Source organism: Anser cygnoides, chromosome 14 (assembly GCF_040182565.1).
Source record: "Anser cygnoides isolate HZ-2024a breed goose chromosome 14, Taihu_goose_T2T_genome, whole genome shotgun sequence".
In the NCBI taxonomy this organism is placed as follows: domain Eukaryota; kingdom Metazoa; phylum Chordata; class Aves; order Anseriformes; family Anatidae; genus Anser; species Anser cygnoides.
In genome coordinates this window covers 4,026,860-4,052,330 of record NC_089886.1, presented here as the reverse complement: position 1 = coordinate 4,052,330, position 25,471 = coordinate 4,026,860, and the positions used below count along the sequence as shown (strand labels likewise).

Here is a 25,471-nt window from a genome sequence, read left to right as displayed (position 1 = left end):
TACTCTTGTGCCCTTGGTTGCATCCTTCATCTTCTTCCCCAAGGCCTGCCAGCACTCAAGCTGTGAGGATGAGGCCCCAGCATCTCTCATATATGATTTGTGGTTTTCATTACTGTAAAGATTAATCTGCTTTATGAAACTCCCACTCTTCAGACTTCTCTAATGTTGTGGTTAATCAGAATACTCAGGAAGCATTGGGTTATAGTCACTGCCTGGGACAAAACCTGTCTGCTTTTGCAATGCTGCCCAGAGAACTGAGCTGGATTTCCTCTTGACTCTGCCACCCATCCCAAAGCCATGCCTGGGGCTGGGCACTTTCATCCTTCTCAAAAGCTCTTCTCAGTACTCCTTATGCAGTATCTCAGATGCCCCCAAATGTGTGAACTACAGGCAGTCGATGCAGCATTGGCATATACACCGATACCATGTGCACAGCGCTTGTAAATCTTCTAGGTTTCTGTCAGATTTTTACCCTTTCCTGTGACTCATAATTCAGGATTTTATACACAGGTAGGGCATTTCTTCTTGTGTCAGCAAAGCTCTCTGTGCAAGCCTGGGTCAGGAGATGTTTGTCTGTCAGTGTCTTTCTAATCTCAGTTTTTAGTAAAGATAGAGCCAATAAACTGCTTGCAAACAGAAAGACACTGACCTCAGGAGAATCACTAAGTGCTCTGTGTTCTCATCATCAAATGGAATAGGATTTTCTATGCTGACTGTGAGCATCAAGGAAGCCAGAACAAAATTACATTTTTTTTGTATGAGGCATCTAGTCAGAAGACACAGCACTTGCAGTGATCCTTGAGGTTTGTCTTAACACATGAGAAATGTCTCTTGAGAGCAATAAGCTGCGCTCCCATCCAGCTGCAGATTGGATGGAAGGTACTTTCGTTTTATTTTATTTTATTTTATTTTATTTTATTTTATTTTATTTTATTTTATTTTATTTTATTTTATTTTATTTTATTTTATTTTATTCTTTGCACATCCTGTATCTCAGATTGCTGGGTTGTATATGTGTTGCTGCTTTTGTATACTTTAAAATTGGAGTAAATATTTTTGTACAGAAAAATCATTTATTGTTTCTGCAAACATACAGAATCAGTTGCAACATTAGGCTTGGAGACGATGTGAGTAAAGTTGGGTCTTGATGGACTTTGCCAGCTGGGAGTCTGCCATTTATATCTGCACTTTCCTAGTTGCTAACTAAACTAATTTCCTTAAAGAAAGCAGAAGAGGAAAATTAATCAGAGCTAATGCATACTAGTTGTTCAGATGATGTGGAAATGGTGATGAGAATTACCTAAAATGTGCTGGCTAAGAGATAAGCTTCTGAACTTTCTAAACAGTGTATAAATAGGGAACATTATTACAGCTTAGCAAAGTTTTCACCCTTGTTTCTTTTCAATCTGCTGGGCTAATTAAGTGTCTGCATTACCTGGGGCAGTTACACATTTCATTCCCAGCCTACATCTATTTTTAGATCTATCTATATTTGTTGTTCTTCACAATTCCTGCGGTTACTTCCAGGCCAAATTGTTTGGTCATCTATTCTCTCAGCGAACAGGCAAGTTTTCTATGCACTGAAACATATCTTGGCACGGTGAAGATTAAAGCACAGAACTGATTAGAGAGGAGTGCTTTGAATCCACAGAGTGCAATCTGTCTTTCATTTACATTTCAGACTCTAATTCACACTGTATTTGATAACATTCACTCTAGAAACCCTATCTCCACAAAATACTTAGGTATTAGATTTAGATGTAAATGTACAATCATTTTCTGCCTGACCTTGAAGACACCTTAAATCTTACTGTCCTAATTTGGCCCTTTGATAGATGTCTTGATGCCACAGTTACTTCTATGGGACATGTTCCTGCTCTACCAGAGAAAAAAACATGCCTGTGGTTATATTAGATCCCTTTTAATACAGGTTGGAAGCTCTTGCTTATTCCCATTTATGAACACCACAATTAGAACATGCTGGCTGACTATAGTGCTCAAGGAGGAAAAGGGAAACCTTTATCAGATTTCAAAATTTTGGGCAGATGGGATGTAAACACACAAGTTTCCCCTCACAGATGTCACCACAAAAATACAGGCTATTATCCAGCTCTCTTCCTAGAAAATTTCCTAGAAAATTTCCTAGAAAATTTCCCAGAAAATAAAACAGATTATATATAATCCATAGAAAATATAAGAGTACAAAGCCAGGTTACTCTTATCATTTCATCAAAGTCAGGTTTAACTATCTTCTCTTCTGGCTGCTTTCTTAATTAGATAAGCTGCTGAATTTAATTAACTCATCAAACCTAATTTGAAAAGATCTCTCAAGTCAGTAAGAGCTTGTCTTATGCTTATTATTTCTATTTGTTGCATTGAGTCTTTAATATCACCATTTTGTCAGGATATTAATGGTAGCCTTAATTGTGTTCTAATTTACTGCATTTACTCAGATGGTGGCATTTTCCTCATTTTTAAGTGTCAGCATGTGAAAATCAATCACAATTTAAGGCAGTGAAATTACTCTTCCAGTCAGCTATCAAGTCAGCTACATACCATCTCTTTTCCCATAAGTGTAATTTGGGTTTGCAAGGTGAAATTATTTCATAGGAAATCATGTTGAGTTTCTGAGGTCCTATTTCCTGGAGAAGAGTTATGACAGAAATTACCCTCTGGATGCTCTTTTGGGACACTTTTGTCAAATTGTTAGGTAATACCTTTGAAACTGAAATTGATATTACAAGCATATCATTCATTTGAACGCATCTGGGTGTGATGCTGCAGTTAGACGTAGCAATCTGTAGCTCCTCAAAAGTTATTAAAGAAAGAGTTATTAGTAAAGGATCTAAATAGTAAAATTTGATGTAAATTCAAACCTGTTAGAAAGACCTTTGGACATCTTATGATATTTCTAGAAGATAAGTCACGTAGAGAGAAGAGGTTGTATGATTGATTAAAATCAAAATTCCTTTATAAATTGTTTACTTGTTCCATGAAGAGTTTTTTTTGTTTGTTTGTTTGTAGTGTAAAATGTGCTGCTGATAGGAACAATGCTAATTAATTGTGGGAGGAGTTCATATACATATTTGCAAAGAGTTAGCTGTATGCTGGCTGAAATCAAGTGCTTTCTTACTATTCCAGCCAGCAGGTTTTGCAAAAGTAACCTTGCTCACAGTTGCTCTCTCTGGCTTTTTTGTTTGTTTGTCTGAGGCATGCTCGTAAGTGCACAACTGAATAGCTTGTGTTTCTCTCTTTTCTCTTAGAATGACTATAGGAAGCTATCTATGCAATGCAAGGACTTTGTAGTGGGGGTACTGGACCTGTGCAGAGACACTGAAGAAGTAGAGGCAATTCTGAATGGAGATGTGAACATACATCTGTGCCCTGAGCACCATCGACCAAGTCTGAGCAGAATTAAACTGGCTATTAAATATGAGGTCAAAAAGGTAAGCTATTTATTTGGTTGTCTGCTAGATATGTATTCACATCTAAATTATGCTTCTTTGAAGTCACCTGTAAAATAATAAGTGAAAGATGGATTCCAGTGGAATCAGGACTGTCCCTCAGGTTTTAGCATTTTATGGCATGATTTGCTCACATGCTTTTATGTGGAGAGGGATATTTGCAAAGGTGCAACATTTCTGTTAATGTGATAGACACGGATATATAGATGAAGTCTGAGAAGATTTCAGCAGGGACCAGGGTGTGTTACTGTAGCAGACTGTGGGTATTCCTTCCTTCACTGCGACTTACAGAGAGGTGAGGGATGAACCTACCAGATGTTGTGGCAGCTTTGGCCAAAAATTATAAAAGAAACGGATATAAATCAGCTGCTCACTGGTCCCAGACTATCTGTCTTTTCTTCAATCTAGATCTCTGTTTAGACTGGGGATGACTTTACAGCCTGAATGAAGTTAGCAGACCAAGTCTCTGGTTGCCTGAGTCTGCTCTCAAATGCTCCCCTATCGCTTTGCTTTGATCCACAGCTCCGGTTAGTTACTCTCCAAAAGCACTTGCAACCGTCAAAAATGTTCCCTTTACTGTAATGTTACAGAACTAACATATACAAAAAGTACCAATTTCTTCACAGTCAAGACCCTTTATAGCAGTCCACGGGAAAGTGGAATTTGAATTAAATATATATGTATATATAACTTAAGGATTTTCTTTTGGAGTTAGATTAAAACCTTAAACAAAAAAAAAATAATCTGATGAACTCATATTCTTTATTTTTTGGAAACTTATTACAACAGATAAAGATTGCTAAGAAGTCCACTGTCCTAAAACTCCCATCCATATTCTAAGTGTGCAGATTTCCATCAAATCTAGTAAGTAGAAGGGAGATATATATTGTACATTTTTTAAAAAAAAAAGGGGGGGAAGAAAAAAAAGATTGACTTCCTGAAGTTTTTAAAAAAACATTAATTTTATGGAATTATGTTCTGTGAGTGGAAAATTTGATTCTGGCAAATCCTGGGTCTGTGCGGTCCCAATTAATTGCTTCTTCAACATGCATTGATGGGAACTGGGCTCCTGCAACAGATCTGGAAGAGTGTTCCAAATTTGTGTGCTGACATCTGCTCTCTCTTCCCCCTTGCAAACCCATCACCTGCTCCAGTTTGCCTCTTGACTGTGTTACTGTGCTGGCCAGAGAAGGTCTTTTCCTATTATGAAAGCCATTAGTTAGAGAGTCTTAAAGCTCTTACTTCAAATGAATTGCTTTCACGCAGGAACTCATGGTAAGGAGCGAGATATTTCCTCTTAGGGTGTTGTGTGTCTGCATCGTTCCGTCACCGAAACTGAGCATAACATCTCAGGCTGTGCTTAGTAAGATGCTTTTCGACAAGCTGGGTCAAATTCAGCTATTGAAGCTGTTGCTTTGGTAACAGGGGACCAAACTTGCTCTGATGCTCTTTCAGAAAATGAACTCGTCTAAAAGACGCTCACAGCACATCATCAAGGAGCAGCCCCCAGTGACCCACGGTCCGACAGTTACCACAAAGCTGGTCAGAACACCAAGCCCTTTCAATGTATGAAGTTTTCTTTACCATTTTTCTTGTTTATTCTTCTAAATATTTGTGTCATACTTTAGATACCGAGATCATTAGCCAGGGCTGAATTCTGTACTGCTGCTTTGAGCACATTTTTCCTAACAGCCTGTTTCAAATGAACATTTCCTCCACTTCTTGCATTTTATATTAATGTATTATTTCTTAACGCATGGCCACTAATCTAAAGCATCTGTGGTAGGTCATATGCAGTTGGACTCTTTATGTATAAATAACTTCCCATACCCAGGAAAGCTGATTATCCTTTCTGGATCAGAAACTTGTTGTTCATAGATAATAACTGTTAAACTAATTACAAAACATAAACGTAAGCATTAGTCAACCTCATGGTGACTCTCAGCTTAGAACTTTTCAGAATAGTCATTTCAGCAGGCAGTATATGTCTGTGTGTAAGATAAGCATTTAACTGCTAACTTGAAAATAAGATAGTTTCATTTGTGGGAGGCAGAGATACAGATAAATATTCCGATAAATGATATTGGTTACTGGCAGTGGCTTATGATAATAGACTGATATTTATTACACATACTTGCTGAACAAAGAAATTGTGTTATGGTAACACAGTAATGATTTCCTTAAGAGGCAATAGAATTCAGGTTCAATTTTTATATCCACCGAAGAGATATTTAGGCTTAAGTATACAAAACCTGTGTTATAAAACCTATTTCATTTTAAGAAAAATCATATAATAGAGAAAGGTAAGATGGAGAGTGAATTATAATACAAATTTACTAAATTCTCAGACTGATTCTGCAAATTGTAAATCACATTTCCTAAGCTAATGCAATGACTCAAAGGCATCATCTGGCCCTCCAAGTGTGAAATGCAGACAGAGGTGCTCTGGGTGACTTCCACCTGCAGTACACAGACCCCCAGGCCTCATCAACTTGTCTGACAGCACTGCCTGCCCTGGCCAAGTCTGGGTGCTGAGACAGGGCTGTCTGCAACTCACCCAGAAACAGCCCCAGAGAAGTCTGTCTGAGAGGAAAAAAAATGTTGTTCAATGTTATGTGGTGGGGTTTATTATTATTAAGTTAATCCATGGACTAAATATTTGCATTTGCAAATGAAACTTTAAGAAATATTTGATTTTTTTCTTTAAATTTATTTCTACCATTAGCTTCTTATTTCACATTTTCTTATTAGTACTGTAAGTGCCTGCGGTAAGCTTCATTTGATGAAAATTTGCAGAGAACAATTTATATTGAAAATTATTATTTAACACATTTTATCACACTTTTATATCCAGAGTCTGTGAAAGGTGTCAAGGGCTCCCATCCTCAGGCAGGATAGCAAATTGCATCTGTGGAACTTCATCAGGCCTTTGCATAAACTTTGGAAATCTTCCTCGTTCATTTAAATTTCCTGAAGTCTGTTACTTCATCACACTTAACGCAGTGCAGTCGCAACATCCACAGTGTCTAAGAATGGTATTTTTATTTAAATGCAGCAGCTGGCCTACCAGCTTCTCCCACACCCTGCCCCGCTCACCAGAGTTGCCCTTTGTCCTTCCCCTCAAAGGCCCCACAGTGTTGAGGTTGGGAAGAGGCAGAGGAGGCACAACCCTGAAACTGAGAGCCATCACTTTGCATTTCATGGATTTAAATCAGCTGTGTCACCTTCTGGTTTTTATTTCCTTTATACTCTTAACAAAACTTTAGGGATGCAATTAATTTACATGCAATATAAATTATTGGTGCTAATTTTGGTCCCATCACAATATCTCCTTCATCTGAAATTCAGCAATCGTGTTCCAAAGTCGCAGTTGGCTGGAGGTACAGGCTGCAAATCCCCTGCATGCACAGCAGCATAACAGGGAGCTTGCCCATCAACCTCATGGTTGCTTTTAGCCAAGAATACAGTGCTTCTCAGGCCTCTGATTTTGAACGGCAAATCCCTGCTTGAAAATATCCAATTCCAAGGGCAACCTGGATTTGAACTGATTGGGCGTCCAGAGCTGCTCAGCCATGAAACCCTAATGGTGCAGGAAATATCTTGTATGCTAAAAGGAGGAGAGAAGCCTTCTTACCTCCTCCATCCAGTAAACCTGCAGCTGGAAACTTCAATACTCAACTAATTCAAGAAAGCATCAGAAGCTCTGGACTTTGGAGCCCTCTTTGTCTCTCCTTTTTCTTTCTTTTCCTTTTTTTTCTGACAAACAACCTCCTAGCATATATAGCACACTGGCAAGAAAGCAAGTTTAACTCTCTGTAACATAATTGAAGTAGTTTATATCTAAGGTCACTGAAGAATTAAGAGACTCTGCTTGTACATATTTCACAGCAAGGAAAAAGCCAAAACTACAGTAGTTTAAAAGCCGTCTTTAAAAACTGTATTACTCTAATTCTATACCTGAAAGAACTAAACCACTTTGTACCCCAGGATTCTTGGAAAACTGCACTCAAATGTCCTCTGTTCAAGTTTTTCAGAGTTATTTCTCCCTTCAAATTAGGTATCTTAATGAGTCATGATTCCTTGAAAATTATTACAATCAGAACAGTTTGTCAAGAGTGAGGTAAACAATTTGCAAACATTTGGGCATGTATTAAGTCCTGGATGCTTTTCAAGAAATGGACTTTTAGCCCATGTTCTGGAACTGTTGCAAATTTACTGTTGTCACCCCCAGTATTATTTAATTATGCTTTGCATGCGTATACCCCAGTCAAGGACAGACTTCTTTCTCCTCCAGCAGTGCAGGGCTGCTGGCAAAGGGAGGAGAAAGGCTGGGTGCCGGATGAGCAGCAGAGCCCTTTGTGTTGCTGCTGAGCACATGAGTCTTTTGGGTTGTGATGGCTTCCAGCCCTCTCCTACGCTGCATGAGAGCAAACACCGTGGCAGAGCTCAGCAGCTACTCGTGGAAATGGCAAAATTAAAAAGCAGCGTTAAGGTTAAAGAGTAATTATTTAGATTGGCTGTTTCAGATGGATTATAACCAAAAGTTTGAGATACTAAATTTGAGTTCTGGTTCCGATGAAAGAAAATAAAACCAATCTCAACAACCATACCAATTTGTCTTATATGCTTTTTCATGTGGGCTCTACAAGAACCAGATTAGCCCCAAACTAAGTGAATTCCAGTAGAATTTTGATACCTTAAAAGTTCATCTGCCCTGAAGCAGTGGACCTTTCCCTATCTCCATAGCTGGTTAGCAACAGGGTCGTAAGATCTAAGTGAGAGTTAACTTCATGTTCTTGATTGGAAATTGCACAAAAGTGCTTTTTCTTTTCTTTTCTTGAAACAATTGAACAATTCCAATCAGATACTGGAAATATAAAGATGGGACAAGTTTCCCCTGTGTGTGAATTCATTTCTCATTAAGCCAGGGTGTGATTTTTGCTAGTGAGAGGTTGTAGATACAGAAGCTGGGCCAGCTCTCTCAGACTCTTCCCTCAGACAGTCAGTAGTGTAGAAACATGTTTTTTGGATATACCATAACAAAACCATTTTACTAGCATACATTAGTTTTACAGAACACTCCGTGCTTTCTGTTCTTATCTTTGTCCGTGCTGCTACGCTCCTTTCTTGTCATCCTTTAATATTGGCAGGGGGTTTATATGTTGACATTTACCTTTATGTCTAAAGCTGTTGTTTCTCTGCAGGAGGTGACATTCATTCTCTTCTTCCCCAAAGTCAGACTCATTGTTGCTGTATTCTTTTAAATGCAAATGTTGAGTGCCCATCTCTATTTTCGCAGCAGCTCAGTTCATATTTATCACAAAGCCAGAGCACCTCTCTCTTTCACGAGTTTTAAATTAATTAACAGTAAGACACACAAATTGGGTTTAAAAAAAAAATTAATAAGAGTTAAACAGAACACCAGATGGCTGTTTAAATCCTATTTAATGGAGAGCTGGAACAGGAACTTTTCTCGTAAATGTATTATTAATAATTAACATATGGAGGATGCTCCAAACAGAATACTCATGGCTGCATTAGATTATAATTTTTTCACTGCCTTGGTCACGCGACTCAGATACTCAAGGACATGAAAAGTCCTAGCTATTGTACACTGCTGCAACAACCTGTGCTCCCCATTCACTTGCTCAGAGGATGCAGTTTCACCTTGCACAATGTCTTGTACACAAACGGCCTTCCAGGGTGCTTTTCCCCATTGAATGGGGCACCAGCTGCAGTATTTCCATGCTGCAGGGAAGCCTCAGGTTAGTCTGCAGAACGACCAAAAGAAGCAGCCCTTGCTCCTGCTGAGGGGCCAGCTCTGCCCCTCAAAGTGTGCAACACCAGCCTCTGTCCCAAGCACAGGCTGGAGCAGAGCTCAGCTAGCAAGGGAGACTGGGAAAGCTCAGTGTTTGCGAGAGGGGCACAAGGAAATATGTTGGAGATTGGAGGGCAGAGGAAGCCTAGGGCCAACAAAAAGTACTGCAACTCCTCTCTTCAGAGAGCAGTGAGTATATCTGTGCCACGCACCATCGTGGGCGAGCTCTGAGTGCTCGTAGTTTGCAGTTATCCTGCAAATTCCTGCAAGGCTGTGCCCTGGGGAGCATGCTGCAGGGCAGAGGTGGAGAGGGCACACCACCCACGGCCTCGCTCACAGCCTGTGCGCTCTCCTTAACACCAACGGAAAACCACATTTCAGTAACCCAAATGAAGTGTTTCACCTCCACAGCTTTCAGAGCTGTCTAGGTCACAGAAAATGTCTCTTGTGGCTGTTTGTCCCTCTTTGGGACAGGATGAAAGTTAGGAATTTCCCATGGGATGAGCACTGATCTGTCCTATGGCTGTAAAGCGCACAGATAAAGGCTTGAAGCAGGACAGGGCTATGTTTTACCATCCAAAAGTGAGGTCTCAAAGAGGAGAACTCCTCAAGAAAACAAAGCTTTCAGAAATAGGTTTTTTGTTTTTGTTTTCTGTAATTCCTTGTCAATTGTTTTCAACTCTTTAGTTTCAGGAATGTTTTACTGAGGTCATTCATTGATTGGGACTGTGGTGAGGGATGAAAAGTGCCTCTTGTCTCCATCACTGGAGCCACTCAGTACTGTATAAATGTCATTAGTTTCTATGTGAACAGTCACGTGTGTTCAATAGCTTCTATGTGACTAGGGTAAACACCCAGGTTGTTGTGGACTCTTAAATTTATCCAAATAACTACTCTTTTTATATTTTTATTTGTGCATTTTTTTTTTCAGAGATTAAAAAAAGAAGTTACCTCCCTTCATCACAGAAGCAGTTTCTATGTCTCTGACTATTTCATTAGCAAGGTTCCTTCCTCCCACTAAAATTCATGGTTCTGATGATTTTCTTTTGCCCAGATGTTTTAATTTCTTTTCTATTCCAAGACGAATCTCATTTTGTTATTTCCTGCCCATACATACATCCTCTCAAGACTTGAATGAATCATTTCTCCATCCTGAGTGGTGTTTGCAATATTCCCAATTTACTGTAATATTCAGACTTAATTATTTTCATTTGCAAAGTGTCACAGGGTCTTAGATGTTCATCAAGACATTGACAAGAGAGCAGAGGAACACATCAAATCTTTTGCATGTATCTCCATCATAGACAAAAGGACTTAAAAATATCTTTATTAATATTAAAATCCTCTTAGAAAAGAACAATTTATATTGTCTGCTATAAACCTGACCTTAGATGCCCCCAATTTTGGCTTCTTCTATCTCCCCATAGGCAGTAGACACGTTAATGTGTATTTGGGATGGAAAATCAGATGGGGATGGATATAAAACCTCAAGAAAAGAATAAGATTCAATATTTCAATTTGAAGGAATTTTCCTAAGTGGTGTTTAAATTTGAATGTTTCCATGGGTAGTGACCTAAGCTGTATCTATCCTATTCTTGTCACACACCTGCAGATGTCTACATTTAATAATTCTGGGGGGACTTTCTACCTCATGATGAGGAGTCTTATCTTACAAGCAAGTCTTGTAGCCTTTGGAGTGGAGCTATCTATACCGCAGAGGTATACTCAGAGCATGAGCAGCAGCTCAGCCTTTCTTCATCACATAGCCAAGGAAAAGAGTTGGCACACTTGCTGGGGAGAGGAAGAGGCAAAGAACTTGTTTTTTGGTAGCTTTTTATTGTGGCACATTTTCAGACGAATAATTAAATAATAAGGATTTCCAAGGGGGGTTGATTCTGCAGAGATATGAAAAGCCTGGAGGCTGGGATTGCTAATTCATTTGCTTGTTTTCAGATAAATAATTCAATGATAAGACTTATTCATACATGTAAAAAGACATACTAGACAGCAACAAATCGCTTCGTAAAACATGCAACTCATTAGATTGTGAAACTGGAGTTTTCTCAGGAGCCAACCACCATATTCACTACTCCAGAGAAAAATGCCTAGCACAAAAAAGAGCCCCTGATCTTGTCTCAAGAAAGTGAAATTATTAAGAAAATTTAGACAGAAAAACATTTAAACCAAAATAATTAAAGAATTTGTGTAAACACTACATTTTCTAGTTATACATCTAAAATTTATCAGACTTAATTTTATATAACATGAATTGAAAATATGAGAGAACATCAGCAATAAAAAAAATCCATTACTAAGAGGATTATTAACTTTGTGTTTTCACTTGGCACTAGAGAGCATTTCTGTCAATGGGCAAATTGCATTTGAAATGGTCCTGGCAGCTTTATTTACCCCATTATTTTTGTTTTATATTAGGCTAATTTGTTTTTATTTGGGTTTATTCTGTGCCTGTTTAATATTTTGTTCCCGTTTCATATTTTGTGCCCAGTCAAATCCTGTTTCTATTCACATTGCTCATTCTCATGGGACCGGGCTGCCTCCTTTAAAGCTCTGCACTGCATGGGTAGTTTGGGCAATTATGCCAGCATTGGGATGCTGGGCTGACCTTTGTTGCCTTAGCCCCTAGCTTCTTGTCACTTTTACGAAGTGAGATCCCAACCCTGTTAATGTGCTCGCTGATTTAGCAGAACATCCATCCCAAACAACATGCATGCTTTTATAGAGCAGACTGAGTCACAGGGAAGATATATGGTTGCAGACAGTAGCTATGCTAAAGTTTGAAGTGTTCAAAATCAGCATTTTGCACTAGAAAACTCAGGTTAACCAGCAAGTGGATCCAGATATTAGATAAAACTGGGAAATACGTGGGTGTCTTGGGATCTGACGCAAGCATGTATTTCCCCGCTGCCAAATTGCTCCAATAAGAAAGATTTCTTAATTAAGAAAGGCGCACGTGAGAGGTTTTACAAAAGGCTTAGTTTATTTCTAAAAGCATAATAAAAACCTTTTATTTTTTTTAAGCCTTAAAAATAACTCAGAGATCGAGGTTGCACAATCTGTTTTTATTTAGTCCTGATAATTTCAGGTCATCTGGGCTCTGAATGCAAATAAAATCTTTTTCCCTTTACCAAGAGGTTTATAAATGCTGATGTTTGACTCCAGATACCAGGTCTGAATATTCACCAAGGCTGTCATAAAGATCATCTACAGGATGAGCAAGAACCTCATGAATATTTGTGTGATGACATTAGACAGTCAAATGAACCCCAGGGAGAGAGGAAAAGCTGCAGAAATCCTCAGAGTGGGGACATTTCCTTGCTTCATGTTCTCTGTGTGTCTCTGCAGCAACCGCGACAGCCCAGGAGACCCTTCCCATGCAGGGTTTAGTGTTATGCTGTGGTCAGATCCCATTGAAGCTGGTTTGATCTGCTGAATTTTCTTTCATCCAAGTTGAACAGGGATCCATGAAATTCTTTTTTGCTCCTGGATGAAGGAATTTGGACCAGCTGATGTGCTTTGCCTTGTAAGGCTACTCTGGTGCAAAGGGTTTTAAAAACTGGGCCTGTGGCCATGGATAGCATTTAACTGTAATTGGAGCAGATCTTATTTGTGAAGAGGTCACGGTCCCACAGCATGGATGTTTGGGTTGGAACTTCACTTATTTTTTTTTTAAATTAATAAATAAGGAGATAATGATTTGAGTCCAAGTACTTTTCTATTTCTTTCTTAAACTTTCTACAGTGTTCCTCGCACTTCTTATCAGGCCCAACAGCAAGTGGAAAGCCAAGCTCCCACCACATTTACCCTCTGTCAACCACATTTGTTGGAGTTTAGCAACACGAGCACTGCTGAAGGCATATTTTTTTTTCCCCCCCCTCTGGATCATGAAATAAATATGTCCCATCTTGCTTTGTTAAGGTATCTCAAAATAGTTTATTCAAAACAAAGCTCACTCTGTTCACTCGGAGGTTCAGAGAACACAGAGTACAAGGTGAGAAAAAGAAAAGGCTTATGTGTATATACATTGGCCTTTTCCTCTACTGCGTGTTTCTTAGAAAGCTTTGGTAATTTTCACTGTGTTCTTTCATCTCCTGTTCTGCATTGGTGAAAAAGCACTGCAAGTATGGGGGTCTTTTACTAGATCAAAAGCTGTTCTGATGTATTTTTCTTTTTTTTTTTTTATTTCCAAGATTTTTGAAAAAAAAAATACAATGCTTCAGTTCAAACAAAAGCTTTTATTCAGTACAAATGCAGATATTTAGGTCCCAAACCTTAAAAATGCTTTAACTATCAAATGAAACTTCAAAAGTAATAAGTGCTTTGAAAGTAAAAAAAAATATGGTTTTGTTTTTAATTTGTTTGTTTGTTATGTGCATGTAAGCACCTGTTTAACCCTTTGATTCAGCTGATCCTCTTTGGTGAAATGGCAGTAAATTTTTTACCCTTCAGGGAAACAACAGTATTATCCTGCTTTCTGAGCTTCTTCCACCGCTGCCTATGTTTCTGGTACTCCCAGGACATCTCCAGCAGCCGCCTGAACAAGGAGGATTTCATATCTCATTTGATGAAGGATTTGGTGCAAGAAACATGACATTTTCTGCACAGAGGTGGAGGAGGGCAAGTCTTGCTTTCCAGCCCTCTCTGCCTCTGTTTTTGCTGCTGCCCTGGATCAGGGCTGGCCTCCATCCTGCTGGAAGCAGCAACACAACTCTGTGAGGTATAACAAGAAGTTCTCTAATAACAGTAAAGTACTTTTCATCATCTCAGAGCACATGATGCATGTGGTTCAGGTCCCACCTGCGTTTTCACGTGAGTGGATCCCAGCTGCACCATTGTTCCTTGGTTCCCTGCTGACATCCCTGACAAAACGCGAGAAGCCGTGTATACACAGCATGAAATGCCCACCTCGTTTTCCCCTGTACATGGTGGCACAGAGAGACGAGGTGATACAGAGGCACAGGGTGATGGTGTTTGACTCAAATGAGTCATCAGAATAATTTTGGTGTTTTATCTAGGATCTCCAGCGTTGGAAGCATCATGCAGCCAAGTCAGGGTTCCCATGAGCAGGTGCTGCAGCTTTAAGCCTGTTAGTGTTAGGGAAGGTTTGCAGAAGCAACAAACTACATCAAAAGGCAAATGTTTAATAATGAATTCAGAAAAGTGGTTCGAAGGGGATGAACACAGTTACATGATTGAAAGAAAAATGGCTCATCCCTGCCTCTTGCAGTGTCTGCTGACATTACAAATGTTCTCCTGCAAATCTGTTGATGCGGCTTCTTTTCTAGCTCTCACTTGCTGATTAAACACACCACTGCTCCTCTGAATCGCAGCTGTCATTTGCTGATGTTTGCCAGCACTACAAGGTGAAGGGACGAGCTGGAGGGAACGTGACAGGAGTGTTCCCCATGAAAGCAGAATGTTAAAGTCTCTGGTTTGCATTGTTGGTTCTGGCATGCAGTTTTTGAACTGTTTGCACTGCCTCACTGAGGAGTTTTTCCTTCCTACCTCAGCCCTCGGCTATTTAGCATCATGTGCATCAGAAGAGTAAGATAAACCTGTCTGAGTGGTTAATTCTTTTGCCTAGATGGTGGATTTCTGCACTCATAAGTTAATTACAATTATTTCAGTAATAAAAACATGTTGGTTTTTTTTTCTGTATGATTAATTCCAATCATCTGAGGCCAATCTGCCTTTTACCTATCTTGCTATAGGTTTTCTTATTCCTGTTGATAGATTTACAGCATTTTTTTCTGAGATAGATTTTTGTTATTGGTGGTTTCTTTCTTTTTTTTTTTTTCCCTGTTTGATGTCTCAGCATGGGTGGGCACTCAAGAATTTCCTGTTTTTCTGTCACCTGTGTGTCACTTATCCAGTACCTGCCGCCAGGCAGGAGAGATGCCCTTCATGTAGGGACTGCGGGGTGTGCTGGATGGGGTGTTTGCAGGGCGCCTAACCACTGCCAGCTTAGGCAGCAGCAGTGCTAATACTGACCAGCAGAAGTATCTGGGTCCTCATCACAGGTCCCCTCTCTGTATGATATACTAGAAAGAAAACAAAAGACAGAAGTGCCTCTATTTTACAGTGTTCTGGATCTGAAGGAACTTCAGTTATAGGGATATAAAGATTTTTTATTGTCTGTGCAGTGAAACTCATGCATTTTAGAACACAGATGCTGAGGAAATAGTCTTGCTCTCTGTCATGAGAGCTGTAAAGTGCTTTCCCACAACACGTATACATGATAAGCGACAAGAATGAGCTGTCATACATCAGATTAGACAGAGATGTGGAAAAGATATCATCCAATGAGTTATCTACAGTCATCTCTAAAACATCCTCTTTATTTCTCTGTGCAAAACTGTTCTTTTGGACTCTCAATTCACACTAAAGGCTTTGAGAATTTTTTCCATGTTTTATTCAAAGCCACATCTCCTCCAGAGCTTACTTACCTGTAGCACAGAACGCTGACTTGGAGCTGTCAATGCGGCTGCGTCTTTCAGCAGCTCTCAAAAATGTCACGCTGGCAAATTTGTTATTTAAGCTGTCTTTTCACATTGGCATGTGATTTTTTTATTTATTTTTTTTAAGCCTTTTCAACTTAAAAAATATATGTAACTGATAGGCTGGAGAGAAGTGTTATATTTTTAGTAAATCATATAGGCATATATGGCATAAGGAAAAGAACGTGACCATCTACCAGAGTATGTATGGCATGGGATCAGAAAAGCTGCTGCAGCCATTTCTGAAAGCAGAAACATTGGAAAGCAGCCTGCTTGATCTCACAGATCCTGATGGATCATCCTTATCAGCTTGGAGGACTTCTGACCAGGAGGTAAAGCACTTAATGTTTTTAAATGGTCACTTTTTGTGATGCTTGCAGTCCTTCCTATTTCTAGTGCTTCCACTTCAACCAAAGTACCTATCAAATTCCTTCACTCTGGAAGTTTTATTCAGTGAGAGGTAGTCATTCTTTCCTTTTTCTTTTTGAGAAACGTAGCTCCCCTACCCTGAAGCCTATCAAATTCATCTGAAGAAGTGTATTTTAAATGGTCATTAATGTGCTGTTAAAGAGGAAATGCACTATTCCACAGCCATCTTAACTGCTGTGCAACTGTATTTCATTGAGCACTGGCAATGAACTGGTCATTAAAAATCAAGTAACTGTTTTGTTATTATACAATCATCTAGAAAATAGTCCATTAGATTTCTGATGTGATCATCTTTGCAAAGACAATGAAGATGAAGACGCAGTTAGAATTTTCTGGTTTTCAGCTTTGTGTATCGCTTTTGTAGGATGCATTTGGATGAGCAATGTTTTTTCTAAGATGTATCTGGACTGACAGGTTTTTGGGGACAGCTGAAATACCTCCATCCGGTTGCAGGGAAAAAGGCTGGAGTGAGGCAACAGCTGTCAGACCTGGTGCGTGTCCACCATGCAACACACCCCTGTGTGGGGCCACAGCAAAAACAGACCCCCCAGTGGCCTCCCCTTTTCTCCTCTTTCTGTAGTCTTCCAAACCTTCCCTCCCTCCAGAAAGTTCTGCTTTTTGAAATAGTGGAGGGTTTTACATTTCCCTTCTAAGAACTTTTATTCAGCCATCAAACTCATAAATGAAACAGTCAGTTCTCCAAATGTAATCAGCTACATTAGCAACATATTTATTTTTCATCTTTTCTTTCAGTTATTTTCCTTTTAATTATTTTTCTTTGTTATTAAAGACAGTCACATGCTAAATTCAATCACTCTGAAGAATAATATGAAATAGAGAAGCTTAATCTTTTATTATAAAACTCTTTCAAGGGATCCAGTGGTGCTGTCATTTTCCCATTAAGAAATTGCCCTTTTCCGTTTGCTTCTTGCCTTTTCTTCTTCCTCTGAACAATAAGCTGATGAAGAATCTCAGTTGCAGGATACAAAATGTGTACTTTCTGTACCAGAGCACTTCCTTCTGCTTCTAAATTTGTCTTTTTGCCTGATCAGTAAAGAATGAACCATCGTTTTTGAAAGATGATTTGAGATAAAGTATTGAAAGTTATTCACTGCAAAATATCAGCCAGACCTTTTATGGGTTACAAGAGGAGAATAGTGCAGAATGGTTCATTTTAGGTCAATATGTAGTGAATAGATACAATATAATTTTAGGGCTGTGTTGAGCTCCTACTTTAATAGCCTATGTCTTTAGCAACTTAACAGAGATTTTTTGAGTTTGTCATCAAAGTGCCTCTCTGTTTCTTTTCTGAATCGTGAGGTGGACTGTCTTAGCTGCAGACCCTGACCCCACAGAGGTGCTTTGTCCATGCTGGCCACTGACAGATGTTGGGTTTGCAATCTTCTGTTTGTAACACCAAAAGCTATGTTGGACTACAAAGATGTGACATTCCACTGGGCATATTCATCAGGTTGCTCACTGAAATCTCATTCTCTTCAGACGATACTTATGCTTCTTTTTCTCTTACAGTTTGTTGCTCACCCCAACTGTCAGCAGCAATTACTCACCATGTGGTACGAAAACCTCTCAGGCTTACGGCAGCAATCTATAGCTGTGAAGTTTCTGGCTGTCTTCGGGGTCTCCATTGGCCTGCCCTTCCTCGCCATAGCCTACTGGATTGCTCCCTGCAGCAAGGTAAAAACTCCTTAAGTGCATGTTGTTGATGGTGACCTCTATTCAGGACCTGGAATGAAGTCACAGATGTTTCTGTGCCACTGTTGGGAGGTGAATAATGCTTATCTTCTAAAATTGCCTCAGAGGAGGTCTATCTTGAGGGATTGCTTGATAGACACAAATAGACCTGTTGCATGGTCTCAGGTTCATCTTCAAAATTAATGAAAGTAAGGTTGTGGGGGAAGGATAATTGAGACAACAGGTGAGAATAAAAAATAGGAACAATAATAAATGGAAAGGGGATGACAACATGGGAGTGGGGTGAAGAAAGAATAGAAGAACCACCAAAATGAGGAATAACTAAAAGAAGAGTTTTGTTGCCCTTTAAGTTCACTCTGCTGTTTAGACTCTCATTACTTTTCTGTACTTTGTGTAACAGATTTGTCAATTTTTCAAGGTTTCTTTCTTCCTTTTCTTCCTCCTTTCTGATCTTATATTTTCAGTTAGTGGAGCATTATTATGGCACGTGTGCCTGAAACTCAGGCAAGCCATGGTAGACAGCTTAGTGCTGGAGAGAAGACTAGACTTAATCATACAATCTTTACAGTTTTGAGGGAAAAGATGATGAAACTTGGAAAACTTCCATGTGCCTAAATATGGCCATGCTATATCTCACAGCATCAAATGGAGCAGGAGAGTTTTGCCAAGGCTTAGAGGTCACAGGGCCAGAACCAAACATTAGTTTGTGTAAAAGCCTGAGTTCTCTGTGGTTTGAACTCTGTAAGTAGGTTTCCATCTCAAGAGAAACTGCTCAAACGAGTTGAGATAAATAGGTATGTGGCAGAGTGATGAAAAGCTTTCTCACTACTCTTGGTAAAAGAAATATATATAGATAGAGAGAGAAAAAATGGTGGGAGGGGAGAAGTTCATTTTACGTTCAGCAACACCATCCATTACAAGGTAAAGTGTCCTCAGCAAGAGGGTTATCAAAGGTACTTAAATCTGATAGAAATGACCCCTGGCATTGATAATATTACTCAGTCTTGAAAGCAACTTCTTCCATTTCTTTCCAAAACCCAGCATGGAATTCTTTCTAACTTTGTCAAGCCCAAGAAGTTATAGATCCACTGACGGTTATTAAAGAAACCCTATAAATTCAAAAGATTCGTCTGGTAGTATAACCAGGCAAACCTTTTGGAAACAGTCTTCTTAGAACATCTGAGGTAATAAAACATGTTTAAGTCTTGGTGTCCTTCAAAATATCTCCAAGACAAGTACTTTCTCTTAGAGTGCTTGAAAATGTAACTTAATTTTCTCAAGATATTTACCAACACAAAAGCCCCACAGCTTTAATGAATACTGGACAAGACTCCAGGGTTTCTCATGGAGAAGTACATGTGAAACCAGGGCTGCACTGTGGTTGGTTTTGGTTAGGCCACAGTGGGAATTTGTGTGTGAAAGTACTGTTGACTGCTTTAGGTCATAATTCAGTCTAGGAGGGATTTATGAAACTCTTTAATTTCCGTCACATCTGCTGAATGTCCTGTGAGCTGGCACACCAGCCAATAACTACGTTTGTGGTGTATTCTCAGAATTACAAGGTTTGTGTTTGAATAGAGTAATAGGTAAGGAGTACAGTTAGACTAGAAATAAGCAGAGAATTTAAATGGAAAATGTTTAAAAAAAAAAAAAAGAGGCCAGAAAAAGAATCAAAATCTTGAAGTATATTACTTTTGCAGGAGAAACAAGAAATGATTGAGAAAGTTATTTGGTTTTAATTTCAAGAGGAAGCAACAAAGCCACATTTTTAAAAAAAAAAAAAAAAAGAGACAGCACAACCCCCTTGGACTTTTCAGTGATTGTGATTTTGTTACACTAAACCTTTCATGCATTCTCAATTTTTAATGTCACTTTTTTTTTCTTCACACCACTTTAGATTTTGAAAAACCATATGTAACTTTCTATCCTAAAGTCAAATTGTAAGTTCTTTCATCAATTGTCTTTCAATGCATGGTTTGCCATTGATCAGAACAATGTAGTCTTGATTTTTGATTGGGGCCTTTGATATAAATAACTGAATATTGGCATAATGAATGCATTTTCCCCTTGTGAACTGAAAACTCACCCAAAATCATCATTATTAAGTTCAAGGGCTGAGGGTTGATGCATGAGTGTACTATTACTGCAGACAATCTTATGCAGGCAGCTATCCTATGAAAGGAAGGTGATATTGAGAGACTTGTTCATGATGCTCTGGACAGCCCGTTTCCCCTGGTCGCTTTTTATAAGTATTTTGTTTGTCTTTAAGTCACTAAAACAATTGTAATTTTACACAACTGGGTGAGAATTAAATTTTTTTTTTCCCTAGTAACAATCAACTAAAGATATTTAACTTAAATCAGTCCTGACCTAAAAGACACATGCTCTGGCAAAGGAGTTGCCTGACAGTGCCAGGACAGCTTCTGCAGCCCCCAGGGAAACCAGGGGGACAGACCCCAGGTGATAAAGCCACTTTCCTGGGCCTTTTTCACTGCCTTCATCTGATGCTATATTTTGTGATTACTTATGATATTATTCTGATGATATTTGAGTCAATCTCTAGTTCTGTTTTTAACCCCATAGGCCAAAGATTTAGTGAGTATGGCTTAAGGTTCTTTGTCTGGAGCTTTATCTCTCACCAGATTTTTTGCACAGGGCTAGGGCTGTGTTCAAGTTTTACTGTCAGGCACCCATTTCTCAGCTCAGACAGTGACACACACACCAAAAAAAAAAAACAAACAAAAAAAAAAAAAAAACCTCTGTAATGCGAAATCCTGCTTATAAAAGCTGTACTGACAAATACTGCTGTGTATACCATTCTTAAGATGCACTAGTCAAATTCTACTATTTCATATAGAATAATTTATATCTCAGAACAACTCATTTACTTGAATCTGAGTAAATACATTTTCAAGCCTTTACTCTCTAATTGAAAATCTTCTTTAATGAAGCTCTGTGGTCTATTATATACAATACCAAATACTATTCCCAAAAATTTAGTAAGTAGAATTAACCGGAGTTTGCAACTGAACTCTTAAGTCTTCTTTCACATTCAGTTGCACAGCATTATGTTTATTAAAAGCAATTTTAGGGTCAGTTGTTCATTCACCTCTGGATAGATGAAGTGTTGGCACAAAACTTGTGGAGTGGAAGCCTACCCTATCCTGAAATGTCTGTATTGACTTATCCATCTCATGGAGACTGAGACTCTGAAACAAACTGCTGGTTTATATGTTGTTCCCCAGAACGTTTTACTGGTGATCAATAGAGAAGATAAGAGTTAGCATGGAAAAATTGCACAGTCTGCTGCTCAAAAATGTAATGACAAGAGCAAGCATGTCTGCTTGGCCTGCCTGCAGAGTTTCACAAAGTATCACCTTTCTTCTGTAGTCCATTGAAGTCCATTCAAATGCTACAGAAGTAACAGAGATAATTGATAAGCAGCTTTCATTATCTGGGTTGTTCTTCAGCTTTATTGTAGCCATGCTGGGGATTTACGAACCATAGCTTCCACTGGGACAGACTCAGTATCGTTTATGCACTGGAACTGTAATGGTTCGGTTCTCCTACACTCTACAACAATCTTTGTCAAGCTTCTGCTATGAACACAGTATTGAAAATAAAGTGATTTTTTTTTTCTTTTTGATATTTCTATCTTTATTTGTTCCTCTATCTTGGAGCTGAGATTAATGTACATTAGGAAAACTTTGTTTCACTATCACATTTTTTGTATTTTCTTTTTTATGTGTCTGTATGCTTCTTCTGATACAGATAGGATATTAGGTCTTGAAATGAGCAATTATCTTAAGAATTAATCTTTGTATTCACATTCTGTCAGCATTTCTGTTATCCTAACAGTGGCAGGCAGGCACTTCCGTGCAGTCCTATTCCGATGAAAGATCAAATTTTGATTTAATAAAGTAATTGAGAAATTGATACATGCAAGTAGTTACCCACCTTGAGTTTAACTGTGTCATGTTGCTTGGAAAAAATATCGTGTTGTCATAAAGCATTAGACTGACTGGAAGAATTGATGCTTCATTACTTTTCACAGCATAATTTAAACTGCAAGACAGAACATCTAGTCATAGCAAAGAATAACTTGAAAAAATCTAAAACTCATTGAGTTCAAGATCTAGAATTAATTTCTGAATTTTTGTTAAAATTTGATCCTTTTTACCTTTGGCAAATGGTTAAAATTTTATAGGAAAAAACTTCCAGAGTGTAGTTGAAAAAAAACATAAAAATCTGATGGCTTTTGTACATTTCATTTCAGTTGGGACGGACCCTCCGAAGTCCTTTCATGAAGTTTGTGGCACATGCTGTTTCTTTCACAATCTTCCTTGGACTGTTAGTAGTAAATGCTTCAGATCGGTTCGAAGGAGTAAAAAATCTTCCCAATGAAACCATCACGGATCATCCAAAACAAATATTTAGAGTCAAAACAACACAGTTCTCATGGACAGAATTGCTGATCATGAAGTGGGTATTGGGTAAGCAAAACCAAAATATCTACAAGTCCTCCAGGGAAATTAAGCATGACTATGAATAGTGTGATAGACAGTGATATGCCAAAGAGAGAAAGAAAATAAATAAATAAATAAATAAATAAATAAAATGAATAATGCTTAGCAAATTGCCACTTTTCTAATTTTTCATTTTCCATGTTGAATGTTATAGATGATATTTGTTTGCCCTACTTGTTTTAATCACTGTGTCTTAAAGAATGTAGTACTCTATGTAGTCATAGTAACCTACAGCTTCTCTGTAGGACATCGCTGCACCTAAAGTGAGTAAAAAAAAAGGTGTTTTTTGGGACATGAATGACTAGCCTGTTTTATTACCCTGCCATAAAACCCTGTTGTAACTCATTGAACCTCAGTTTCCTCATCTGTAAAATAGGTATATTATTGTTATTTGGTATTTTGTAAAGCACTCTGAGATCTAGTGATGAAAATTACTGGGTAGATAAGGGCTGGATTTTATGAAATTTATATTATGATTTTTTTAATTTTTTTTTTTTACCGATGAAGTTATCCAAAAATTCTAAGTTATGGATTCATTTGGATGAATCCTTCAAGTGCAAAACTATGTCACATGCACAAGTTAAACTTCTTGGGAGTTTTAGGAAGACTCAGACGTATTACTTTTGCTATAAGCACAATTAATTCCTGGCAGATCAGCTACTTTGAACCACTAATCTAAACAAGCTCAGAAGGATTTATTGGGAAATTGAGCTTATCAACGCTGCAGAATCTTTATGTACCTCTTCTATATCTGTTTTTACTCATCACCATGATTTTGATTATTTTGTTGCAGAAGGACAAATAATTCCATGGTTCTATAAGCACTGATGGCATTAAACTGCTCTGAAAAATAGGACAGGACTGCTCTATCTGATGACTTCCTGGCCACCATTTCTTTGTTCCCTGTCCTCACAATAAGCAGAATCCCATACAGGATATTAGACAAGGAAAAAAAAATGAATAGATGTCAGACTGGATAGAGTAAGTCTGTAAGAGATATTTTAAAAATGATATTAAAGCAGTTGGACAAGATGATTAGATTTTAGCCTAGGTATTCTTTTCTTATAGGCAGTAGGTATCTGCCTGCCTGGTGAGTTCCTGAAAGATGAAGAAAACATTTCATTTAAAGCAAGGGTTTTCACTTTCCTGGCAGAAGAAAGGTGATTCATTGTACAGACTTCTGAATATAATGAGATTTTCTAATGACTGCCTGCATCTGCACTGACAGACTTCTCTGGCCATTTTACCTATCTGCCTACATAGATAATATTTCAGCAATACTACAGTGAAATTCTCGTGTACACAGCCAGTGGACAGCTGTGCTGGGGATTTGGGCACCTGCTGTGGTGCTGAATGTGACCCCTCAAATTTAAGAACTGTCAAAGCATGAAGCGTCATGAACTGCCCAAACTTTTGGTGCAAAAATATTATAGATATTAGAAATATACATATGTAAGTGTAAATATAATTAAATAAAAGTAAATGTTATAGATAAATATCACAGGCAAAGATAGCAAGACATGCTTTCCAAAGAGATAAATGTAAGTAGATAGTAAGTATATGCTGAAGTATAAGAAAACCCTTAGGTACTAAATATGCATAGATGTATTTAATCCTGCTTGGCAACATCTGCAGCTGCTCTCTTCAGTCTCAAGAGCATAGGCGTGTTACCTAGATTTCAGTTCACAGTACAATTAAAAAGTGAAATTTTATTTATTCTCAGCTTGTAAATTCCTTCCTCCTGTTTCTGTACTTTTTCTTTTCTCCTTCATACTATGACAGCAATGATGAATGCTGATGACACCTTACTTGTTCCAACCATAGCAGATGATTTTTGAGCAATTAGTTTACAGGTCCCTGCTCTTGGTTCATTTTTGGGGAGAAAAATTGGCTGTCTGAGTTATTTGGCTGTCAACCATAAAATAATGATGCATGTTCAGAATAGCATTATTTGAGGATAATGTGACACATTAACATAACGTACTGTGGCCATGAGTGAGTACAACCTGTAATAGCACACCCTGCAATTAATCTTCCTGCAGATATGAAAATTGACCCACATGTATATACTGTAAAAGAAAACTACCAGTGCAAGAATTTCAAGCTGCAGTTAGGCAAAATGCTCACATTGCCATGTCTGGTTCCCAACTGTTTGTAACGGAGGTGAGTAATGGAGTAAGCCAAACAGAGGCAACAAATTTCAGCCAGGCAAACACTTCATCCTGCTTAAAAGTCTATATCAGTGTCTTTATTTTCCATTAGCCTGCAGTTCTGAAATTGCTATAAAGCATTGTTGGATCAGCCAGGTAGTGTTGGTAGCCCATTTAGCATCCCTGTGAACGGCCAGATAAGGAATAGCATTTTAGATGAGAAAATGCTGTTTTGGTCTCACTTCTCTTTGTTACAAATGAGAGTTCCAGGGCTGCTGCTGACAGACCCGTCAGCACAGAGAAATATGGCAATGCTGTTGTACAAGAATTTGCCCCTTGGTCCATAGCCTTGCAGTGCTGGGCACAGCAATTTAAACTCATGCACCTGTGGCTCATCATTCCTTGGCTACCTCTCTCCCCTTGCATCCCAGTTTTCCCATTTCTTCTGTGAGGAAGGCTGGGATTTTCTGTGTGAGCCATAGGCTAAAAATGTTCACTGAAAGCAGAGAGATTAATTTAGAGAGACAAATTCCCTGTTGCAAAAGCAGCAGAGGAAGCAGTTAAGCTCTGGGTGGACGTAATCTGAGCACCACTGCCTCTGCTAATCCTACAGCCTTTGGCAGATCCAGGAAGGCTCAAAGTAGGTTCTCCAACACCGGTTGCTCGTGATTTATGTATCAGGCCAGTGGATATAAAAATCTGACAAACTGTTCCTCTTTGTGCACAGGTGGTGAACAGTGCTTCTTGCATGCTTCCATTTTTCTCCTAGACAGGCTGTGCCTGTAGCTTGACTCTCCCCCGCTGACACAGAAGAGCTCGTCAAGGTGACATTTCCAGTTATCCTCACTGTGGAATA

General features: G+C 38.7%; 1 protein-coding gene across 2 annotated transcripts in view; it reads left to right on the top strand.

The window, feature by feature from the left end:
* The window catches only part of TRPC7 (transient receptor potential cation channel subfamily C member 7), a 71,172-nt gene that overhangs the window by 21,998 nt on the left and 23,703 nt on the right, over positions 1–25,471 (top strand). For both annotated transcript variants that reach the window (XM_048057403.2, XM_048057404.2), the window contains exons 3-5: positions 3,264–3,446; positions 17,757–17,921; positions 22,216–22,432. In XM_048057403.2, coding sequence (XP_047913360.1) covers positions 3,264–3,446; positions 17,757–17,921; positions 22,216–22,432 — 565 coding nt within the window. The remainder of the gene's footprint in view (positions 1–3,263; positions 3,447–17,756; positions 17,922–22,215; positions 22,433–25,471) is intronic.